The following is a 10664-nucleotide window of genomic DNA, read 5'->3' as shown; positions in this document are numbered from 1 at the left end:
CTTGAAAGCAGCTCTTTCCAGTAGTGGTCAAAGTGCTCTAAATTTACATGGGATGAAGATAATGAATTCTTTCTAACAATGTTCAGGTACTTCTCATTTTAGTGTCTAAACTCCAAAGAGGCTGCTCAGAGCCTTGACAAAGGTTAGATCATCTCAGCTCATGTGAAACAGCAGGAGGTGTGAGGTTTCTGCTGGTGTAACTTGGAAATAAATGGTCCCATGGAAGTGCTGCCATTGCCAAAATGATTAAGATTGAATCAGCAAGGATTTCTCTTGTTCAGGGTGGGTCTTGAAGCCAAGTTTCCCAGCTTCCAGCTGCATGCTTGAACCATGATACTGGCTACTATTTTCTGTTTGTCTACCTTGTGTCCCTTGCTCTTCCTCATGAAAACAGGGAGCATTCCTGTTTCAAACAAAGACAAACCATCTTCTTTTCAGGAGTGAGGTGGGTTTTTTTTTTTTTAATGAACTCACTTTTTTGTTTAATAATAAAATTATACAATACCACAACTATTAGAATAAGATTTTGATTACACTATGCCTTTAAATAACTGCCAGCCCAATAAACTGAGCAATAATCTGAAGAATGGAAAACATCTAGAAATCACAGAATGTATCCAGAGAAAGGAAGTGCTTTCATTACTGTTACAGTCTAGAGAGGAGAGTAGGCTGGAAGCAAACCCTGTCTTCTGTTAGCAAAGTATAGTTATTGCAGAATTGAAGATGTATCATTTGAAAAAGTATTACAGATCCACAAGGTTGCTAGAAAACATGAGGTGCACTATCAGGATGCAAAAGGCATTGGAGTGACATGTAGTGTGCAGGAGGAACCCTTTCCCTGACTCCAGATGCAACAGAAGGGAGGTTTTGTACCTAGTGAATCTAAGTTCTGTTGAACGAGTCAGGCTTCTGGCTGTGGGTTAAGGATATTTCTGCATCAGGTCAATAATTTCATTGTACACATGTAAAGGTGCATCCAATCCCCAGATGAAATCCAGGTGTGCCCATTCAGGAATCTTCTTGTGATAGCTAAGCTTCTTGATTTTGGACAATAAAATGGCTGCATCCTTGGGATCTGCGAGCAGGTCTCGTCCCCCAGTCCATACTGCAGTTGGTACAGTCATCTCTTCTATGTTGTAGAGAGGAGGAATAGTCTGGAAAACAGTACAGGAATGAGTGTCCAGGAGAGCACAGCAACTTTAAACATTCATTTGGGGCTTTCTTCTGTCACTGCTCAAAGTAGAGGTGTCTAAATCAAAGAGGAAGGAAGTTCCCTTGTTTGCCTTTTCTATCTGTGCTCACAGGGATTACCCAACTGATTGCACAGCCAAAAGTAAAACACCTCCTGAGCTGACAAAGAGTTATTGTTGGGTCTTTGCCTTCTCAAATGGGAATCTTAGGGCAGGAACCTGAAACTAGGCAGAGATGTCAGGATATCTCTGGATAAACCTCCTCCATCATGGTCCTTTTGAAGTACTGTTCAGTCCCAGGAGACAGGGGCTAGAGAGAAAATACAATATGTGACCAGGATGAAAAGGATCATAGAATGGCTTCTGTAGGAGGAGAGGGAAAGCAGCTTAGGACTCCTGTGTTTGGAAAAGAGACGCCAGAGCAAGGGCAGGAGACAGGTTTATACAACCACAAATGGTATGAAGAAAGAGCACTCTAAGTAATTATCCCAAACACAAAACCTAGAAGGCATCCCGTGACTTTCCAGGAGCAAGCAAATTCAAAGCAAACCAAAGGAAGCTGTGTTTCATGCAATTCATCATTAAAACATGTAACTTGTAATGACAGGCTGCTGTGGAGACCTACAGGCTAGGAGGGTCAAGGATGGGATTAGATTGTTGAATGGAAAAGGTGCTCCTCAGGGTCTGCTTGAGGACAAAGTCCTTTTGTCTCTGGCTACCAGAATCCAGGGGTGCTTGTTAGTTTTCCAGTTTTCCTATTCCTAATGTTGTCATCTGTTCAGTTACACTAGTACGCAAGATGTTTTTGTTATTTTCTGTGTACTCTTCTTTTTCAAAATGGTTTTCTATTTTTTCTGCCCTTACTTCCTCTTATTTGTATTGATCATTTCATTGGAAAGTTTTTCTCTTCCTCTCTGTCTCCTTCTTTTAAAATGTTTTAAATGTATTATTGCCACTAGTGCTTGCATGCTTTCTCTGTTGACTTCCAAACTGAAAAGCAATAATAATTTCATTTACTTATGTTCTGAAAATGTGTCTCCTACCATGTCCTTGCTCTCTTCCTGTGTGTTTCTGTGCTGTCCAAGGTTGCTTCACCACGACATACCTGTTGGTATTTTTCCATGTTCTTCTTTGAACTGCCCCAGTCATAAGCTTGGAACTTCCCCGAGCGGGCCTCCTAAGAGGATGAACAAGAGAAGGGTAGTTATAAAGCCATCATTTGGGAAGTTTGTGTGTTCTTTCCCTGATGAGCCTCTGGCTCCAATCTAAAGCCCCAACAGAAGTTCTTCTAAGAGCTATGAAAGAGCCGATAGTAAATTCATTAGAAGTGTCAAAATGTGAAAAGAGTCAGATGTTTTTGTCATAATGAAAGAAATTCACATCTTCTGCAGAGAGACCCAAGGATGTCCTTGCAGGCAATTTGTTCAAGTTTGTAAAACTGCTGCTAACAGCTGCTGTCAGCAAGTTCATCTCAGTGCTACTGCCTTGTCCTGTTCTTACAGTCATGTTGCCAACACTCAGCTCTGTGAGTGGTTCCATCTTATGTTTTCTCTTCCCACTCTATTTTGAATACAGAAATTACTGGTTTTAGTTCTTCCCCTTCTTGGCTTCACCTACAACATGAGTTGCTCTTACTCTGAGAGACACCTTCACCGGAATTCTTAGTATTGAAATTCTGTTAGCTCCTTTAGTTGTAATAACAGTAAGGACTACGAGGACTTAGGAGTATTACTTCTGCATGTTTATGCTTGTATCCTGTGGTTAGATGCTGAATTACATCTGAATCAATTTGCAGAACTCCCCCCACTCTGCTTTTGTAACCCTTTTTCTTTACAGAAGAAGGTCTAGGTCGTGGTTACAAAAGCAATTTATTCAAACCTACTATCTAATGGAATCTCACAGCCTAAAGTATAATGTTATTTTGAGTAAGTGCCTGTGCAGATGTCACTCAGACATATCTGTGTGTTTGCTTTGCTGAAAAGGGCACAAACACTCCTGCAAATTCTGTGTGCTCACAGTTGCTTCCAGTGCTGCTCCAGAGCCCATGGTGCTGCCAGCAAACCTTGGATCCTCAGAGTGTGAGCCCAAAGACAGAAAGGCAGCTCCCATCAGCACTGCTGCTGGAGAGGTACTATGGCAGTACCTTGTAGGTAAGGGATATAAGCAGTCTACTAAATAAAGTATTTATTATTTATGGTTCTTCTGCTGTCCAGACACTGACAGCCTTGAAAGTGAGAGAAGAAACTACAAGGTTTTAATAGTAAAATGTGACAATTTATGTGGCAGCCTAAATCCTGCTCATTTCTTGACAGCACATTGGAAACATGACTAATTTAAGGTAAACTCCCTACAAACTGTGGACATCATTCATAAAAGGTACCAGATACACAATAAGAAGAGTGATGTGTACACCTGCACACACAGCTTCCAGCCTACATATTTTCACTCAAATGCAGCACTTCATTGTTGGCTTCAAATGTACCTGTATCACACAGGGCATTTCCATCCTGCTGGCAAAAGAAGGAGCAATGAAAAATAGTGTTCTGAACTGAATTTTCAGTTTCAATTCACAAGTTGCATGTCTTTCCAAGAAGTTGGCAATGGCTTCACAGCTGGCTCTTACCTCTCTACTCATCTCAAGGTGAGTACCTATCTTATCTTTCAGGGGATTGCTCAGACCTGACTCACTCCAGTGGACTATGTTCATACCTGACTCCAGTGGACTATGTTCTGCACAGAAGTTCCAGCAGAGGTTTGGGCAATATACACGTTGATTCGGTTCTGAAAGAGAACATTCAGTGATCATTCTCTTCTTCCCTTCTATGCAGAGGTACATCAAAAGATATGCTACAGCAGTGTCATGTATCAATTAAACCAACAGAAATTGGAGTGGCATGATTGGAGACTCGCTCAGATTTACTTCACATGTGGCAGTATGTCAGATTAGGAGTAGCATGGAAAGAGCAATCCCTAACCAGAGCATTTTCAAGGATGACTAAGAATCTAAAAGAATCTACAGGTGAGAAGGAATGAATAGAAAGCCAGCAATTTAGACCCCAATCTATATGGGTTTTTTTCAGAATTCTGTATCAGATTCTGTGTGAGAGAGGATCACTGTTGGATGAAAAGCAAAGAGAAATGCAATTTCCTGATGAATGCACAAATATTTGAAATAAAACACACCCTAGTACTGCAGGGGTTTCTTAGCAAGCTGCTATGGGATCCTTCCTCAGTGAACACTTTCTGAGACATTTTTGAAAAATGCAGGAGCAAAATTTTGACTCCCAGATGATCTGACCTACAGCTGAACATAGCATGAGGTGCCCAGGTACACCCTAATACTCTCCTACCCTGATGGCCCAAGGCTTGGAGAACGAGGACAAGGAGGAATATGTGTGTTCCTTTCTGTGTTGCAAAGTGAAAACATGAAGCTTGGTAGACTTTTAATTTCTTCTTTTTCAGTGTGCCAGCATGTGAAATATCTCTGATGAGACCAGTAGCCACAGAATGGACCAGGATATGGTGCCCTGGGTGAGGTCTGTCAGAAGGCAGATTGCAGAATTCTGGGGCGCTCTGAGCAGCTGTCAACTGCAGAACTGGTGCCAAATGCTCTTCTGAGGGCAGTGGTTCCCTGCTAGAGAAGGGCAATCACCAGATACTGCTGTCCAGTAGTGGGGACTATTCCCTGCAATGTGATACTAACAGAAATTCAGGATTCACACTACAGGATAGAAGGTGAATTTGAGGAGCATAAGCTTAAACTCCCAGAAGAGCTGATATAAGTTATACGTACCACATCAATGTTTTTCAGGTTACAGCCACCCAGATTGAAGAAGACACTTCTACAAAGCCTGGCAAAAGCTTGGTAGCTGCAGACAGGGGCTATTATCTTGGTTAGACACTCAGTCTGGGGAAGGAATTCTCTGTTGCCAAGCATACCCTGTGAAATACAAGGGTCACAATAATTTGGGAATTTACAGTTCTCCATCAATTTCAGTGGTTCTTACTCGCCTTTTCTCCACTTGTCAGATGATGTTCCCACAAACAAGTGAGAAATTACTTGGTTTTCCATTGCATCAGCCTGCTTGGGCATTACTCAATATAGGTTACACCACTTTTAATGAAGAGATACCTTAAATTAAGTCCAATTCATAGTTTAAACTTTTATATCAGTGGCTTTGCCTGAAGGAATCTTGGAAACCTTTAAGGATCCGCATCTCTGTACTTCTCTGGGTGACCTGTCCCTGTGCTGCACTGTTGCCTTGGACTGAAAGCTTTTCTTATTGCCCTGTCTGAACTCTCACCACAAGGTAAACCTGCCCACATGCAAACAAGTCAACTTCACAAAGCCCCATACTTTGTATTTATCCATTTTAAGAGCTGAACAAACAAGTATATGGTTAAACAGTGGAAACCAAGACATCACACACCCTGAGCATTTTCTCAGGAAGGTAGAGGAGTTTTGTTGCTGGGCCTTTAGCGTACTTAATAGCAGTGACAGGTGCCAATGCAAAGAAGAGTTTGATTTTTTGAGCCAGCTCTGGCATGGTTGAAAACGCAATGAAAGCTGGAAAAAAAATAAAAAAAAGGAGTTAAACCCCCATATTTTTGCAATAGACTGTTTTCAGTATTAATATATACTCTGCACTTTCAATTTATAAGTAACCATGTTAGTTGTTCAGAGACTATGGTCCAAACTAGATTTGTATTAAATCCCTCCTTTCCATAAGTTACCAGCTTGTAGACTTTTTCCCCTATTCAGAGAAATTTCTTTCTATATTTTGCAGCTTTCTTCCAGACTTGATTAAAAATGGATGTACATTTCTGATGTACATTCATGTATTTCTTATACTATTGTGAGGAAAAGTCATTTTTCTTCCAGTCAATCTAATTTTGTATTTTCTTTTTTTATGCCTACCTCTGGTCCAAACTGGCCAACTTCTTTTTCTGTACTCTCATCTTCCTGTTTTGTTTATTTTGGTGAACCGACCAGCTGCTGTTGGGCACACCCTTGCATCTTGGATAGAAACAATTTGCATGGCCCATGCACAACATTTTCCAGATTAATTCTTAGTTGACAGATTTCCAGCAGCAGTGCATTTGATCCATTATGCTTCATTATCTTTATAATAAATTTTAACTGCCTACATGTTGAAAATTGCTTATACTAACACAGTAGTTCACAACTACAAAGAGTTAATGAAAACTTCAAGTACATTCAGTAGCTCAGTATCTTAAATCATATTTTCTGTTTTCTGGAAGAATTCCTCTCTTGTGTGTAACTTACCAATGGTAGTACCTTGTGAATAGCCAATATAGTACAACTTTTCCTGTCCCGTTTTCTCCAAAATGAAATTTATTGCTGCTGGAAGATCAAACTTTGCCATCTCATCAAAACTGCAGTCAGGAGATTTAAAGAGAGGCATACATAAATTAAAACCCAGACATTAAATTAAATTCACATTTTTATTAATAGCTTGTCAGCAAAGAAACAGTCTGACTGATTTAGTGAATCATTCAATTGTTCCTAGTTCTTTGTTTTTCTGGCACTGGATATGGAAGATACTACTCAAGATTTTTTTGGGGTTATTGTATTACACAGACTAGTGTTTCTAAGTAGCTGCTAAAACTGGCTCCAGGGCTGAGGAATGGCTTGGAGATGGCCTAGGCAGGTTCCTCTGAGTCGTTCTGCTGCTGTGCCTCTAGTTTGAGGAACCTGATCAAGCAGTAATTAAAGTTGTCTCCATTACTATTACAGTTCACATGCTTTTATAGGGGCACCTCAGCAAAAGCAGATATAAAGAATGCTTATTAAAAAGTAGCATATGTAAATCCCTGATTTAGCCATCTGAAATAAATATGGAAGGATGGGCAATGGATATACCCTTCAGTGGTTCTGTCTACCTGAAAGCCCAGAATTCATCTTGATCAGTGGAATACTTCTGGTGTTTTCTTGACCAGCGATTCCCTCTGCTATTTCCCATCCAAACATCAAATCCAGCATCAGCTAGCAGGAAGCCCAAGCTGTTGTTGGGCAGGTTTGTGACCCAGTTACGAGCATCTCCCAATAATCCATGCTGGAGAAACACAACAGGTCTTGAAGCTGAAAAATAAAACAAAACCAAAACAGTTCATAATTGTTTTTATCTTTTCATTTCCTGGTTGTTCAGAGACATTATTGTCTCATATTCAATACTGGGATTTTTTCCTGAATCAACAAATCATAAGAACAAAACCCCTCTTTCTGTAAGAGACAACTTCTAAGCTTCTGAAAGAATTGATGGAAAGATCTGCCTGACAGCACAGCAAACTAACTTGGCACCCTCTGGTCATTGTTTGTACAGTCAGACACATCAGCTTGAGATTCTCAACACTGATAGGGAGATGAAGGTGTGGCATTGTTTTCAGAGATTTCCTTTACCCAAAATATGAATCAGACACTGATACTCACCAGGTGTAAGCAAAAGCAAAGCAAAATTAGAAGCTGGAAAAGCTTTTGCAAAACAGGTTGATTAGGCAACCTTTTTCCTATTTTTAATTTTTAAAAAGTTTTACTCATCAACTCTTACTAGGAAGCATATGCTTAATACTGTGGTGGATTTTTATTATAAATAGGTGCTTGACATTAATTCTATTGATCTTGCTGGTTGTTCAGGGCAGCCAGAACTCTACTAAAATTTCACTCATATATACAAGCTTTGGTGGATGTTTTAAAAATATGAGTTTTTTTAAAAATATGAGTCTGTTTTGAGAATATGCCTTATTTACATTGGTGTTGTGTCATATTAAATAACTGTACCTGAGCTTCCTTGATTCTGAGTACCATAAGGGATTCTGTTAATGGTAATGGTATAACCATCTTCTGTCATCACTTCATACTCCTCACTGGGGTACCCTTTGTAAGTAATAAGCTCATTCTAGGAGAGAAGGTACAAATGCATTTGTTTGCACAAGTCCATTTCATATGTTTTAAGACAGTCACAATGAAGGAATGTTAGAAAGCAGGTACAGCTGGGGATTTAACCTACATACATTAAGCATCTGAATGTGTGTAATCCTAAAGCAACAACAAATTTCCTTTTTTCTTTATATTATATCTAGGGCTTTACTAGCTGGTTAAAATATGTCATATAAAACCTGTATTACACTCCTGCCATTCAGTCATCACAAGCCCTTGCATTCTGGTGATATAAGAATCCCTATAAGCTCATAGCAGGACTTTATGAGCTGAGATGAGGTATGTGGCTGTGTGGGTGCAATGCTTCTGATTTCAGCCTGGGACCAGCTTATTTAAACTACATTCAGAGGAATCCAGACAGCTTCACAGCTGTGGTTTGCTGAACAGCATAGATGCAGTGAGCACTGCTGAAAAGCTGACTACATTATGGAAAAAAAAAAGATCAGGCATTTGCCCAGTTGCAAGGGAAACTAGCACAGCCCATCTTAAGCTCTGAAGTAAATATCACTTTTGACCCGTAACATTCCATCTGTTTTGTTACAAAAGAGTATTGGTTTTTATAACTTGTACTCAGAGAATTACTCAATGTGTTTTGCCATGCAGGACAGAACCTCCAAGATTTTAACAAACAATGAAAGTCCTACACAAGCTTTCTTGGCAAGAGGTGTTTTTCTGAAAAGCTGGCCATTTCTGGTCTCTGCTGGTCACCACTAGTTGTTTACAGACTTCATTGCTGATGAAATGCTGACATTCCAGATAGTCATTCTTTCAGATAGGCAGGCAGTGCCAGCAATAGCAAGCTGGTAATTGATATTTAAAAGGAAAACAGGTCTGGAGATTCACTATTTGCTTTAATTTCTACCAGAGAAAAGATGGGCTGTTACACATGCAGGCAGAAGAGAATGGAAGAGAAAGCAGTAGTAGATACAGTGACTAGAGAGGATAGGTTAAATAAAGGCAACTTATCTACTCTGTTATTTCTAACACTTAGAAACCTCTCTGCTGTTAGTCATGCATACCATCCATCCTCAGGTCACTCCATCAACCAACTTACAATACTCATAAAGGCTTCAGGATCCATAGCTCTCTTCATTCTTCTTAGTTCTTCTGAATAAGTAACTCTCTGAAACAAATATATCACAGCAACAAACAGCCATATCTTCTCCCTGCAAAATCCAATATATTTATCTGTCAGAAGTCCTCCTCTGCACTTGCATCCAGACAGGTTCTGTATTTTTCTGATGAGGAAAGTGCTGTCTAATAATGAATGGAGCCAGTCTGGTACTCCCTACTTGTTAATTAAATGGAACAAAGCTGACTTCAAACACCTGTCTGAGGGCGTTGGGCAGCAACCTGGACTCTCTGCTAAGGTTTGGGTGGGGATGCTGCTCTTGATCAAGGCAAAAGTATCAATGAATACAAGAAAAGGAGCAAAGCTTCTGGAGAAATGAACTTCACTCAATTTGAATTTCACTGCATTTGATCTGTAGGTGAATTTGGAAACATTTCTGGTTACCTCTGTGAAACTGAGTTATTGGGTAACTCGTAAGTAAATTAGTCATTGTCACAGTGAAGATTTCAAAGTGGAGATAACCAAGTTGTTGGATAGTTAGTGAAAAAAATAAAAATAATTTCAAATAAAAAAAATATTTATCATTTAAGTAAAAATTTAGGAACCTAAATAAAGCAGTTCTTTATATTATCAAAATCTATACAAATCTGCTTGATGACAAAATGCATCCACTCCATAGGATGAGGATGGATAGAGGAAAAGAACACTTTTGCTAAATGTAATGCTATGTAGAGACTGAGTGCAGGGACCAGGATCCAGTTTTGTTAAGCAAGAAAGGAACAAAAAACCCCTGGGAGGTGGCTGTCCTGCTTAGAGGCACACATATAGCACTGTCTGTGAAGACCTACATACTCTTGGCTCAAAGAAAATGCAGTGTTTGTATTAGCATCTTCTCTACACTGTATAACTCCCCAGAGGCCACACCTAAACTTCTGTAGTCCCAGTGACAGATCTTCCAGTCAGACTGATTCAGCCAAATATCTATTGCATTTATTGTTTTCCTATTCAAGAAGACTTTTAAACGATTTTCCCCCCAAATAACATGAATAGCATGTTTTTTTCTCCTCACAGAACCACAATTTATACACTAACTTCCTAGCACTGCATTCTGGTACAATCTGTGTGTTGAAAATGCGTAGCTTCTTTTATAGAAAATTGACATTTAGAGACCTTTGTTTTACTGAGCTAACACCCTTTCTTTTGGTTTAAAGTCACCACTTTCTGATTCTCTCACTTGCCATCTTCCCATACCTCTTCAGCTACCCCAGAGCTACCTAAATTCAGGCTAGGTGAGCCAGGCCTGAATCTCTTTAGTCACAAGGAATCTTGTGAGAAAATGCCATACTTTCACCTACCTACAAGCAAAACAACACAAAATACATTTATTCCCAAATAGTAAAGCAACTCCTCAAGCTCAGGTTTCATACCATCTTTTGCAGCTCCC

The 10664-nt window shown here is 39.7% G+C and overlaps 1 protein-coding gene across 1 annotated transcript; it reads right to left on the bottom strand.

The window, feature by feature from the left end:
• Positions 1 to 286: 286 nt before the first annotated feature.
• On the bottom strand, positions 287 to 8098 carry LOC139595326 (lipase member M-like). Its single transcript, XM_071438356.1, has 8 exons — positions 7990 to 8098; positions 7095 to 7293; positions 6478 to 6587; positions 5621 to 5757; positions 4984 to 5130; positions 3900 to 3971; positions 2296 to 2367; positions 287 to 1154 (listed from the first exon to the last, which is right to left on the bottom strand). The coding sequence occupies exons 1-8, from the start codon at positions 8057 to 8059 to the stop codon at positions 921 to 923; spliced, it is 1041 nt and encodes a 346-aa protein (XP_071294457.1). The 5' UTR covers positions 8060 to 8098; the 3' UTR covers positions 287 to 920.
• Positions 8099 to 10664: the final 2566 nt, after the last annotated feature.

This window comes from Agelaius tricolor, unplaced genomic scaffold, assembly GCF_023055355.1.
Source record: "Agelaius tricolor isolate 1412-34295 unplaced genomic scaffold, bAgeTri1.0.p SCAF_13, whole genome shotgun sequence".
Lineage (NCBI taxonomy): Eukaryota > Metazoa > Chordata > Aves > Passeriformes > Icteridae > Agelaius > Agelaius tricolor.
Note: the sequence above shows the minus strand (reverse complement) of the source record. Positions and strands in the feature narration are given on the sequence as shown.

Coding starts and splice junctions, on each gene's coding strand:
- LOC139595326 (XM_071438356.1), bottom strand. CDS start 8,059: ATGACAGAAGATGGTTATACCATTACCATTAACAGAATCCCTTATGGT. Junction 5,758..6,477: donor TTCACAAGGTACTACCATTG/GTAAGTTACACA, acceptor TTTTTTTTCCAG/CTTTCATTGCGTTTTCAACC. Junction 3,972..4,983: donor ACCTGAAAAACATTGATGTG/GTACGTATAACT, acceptor GTTCTCTTTCAG/AACCGAATCAACGTGTATAT.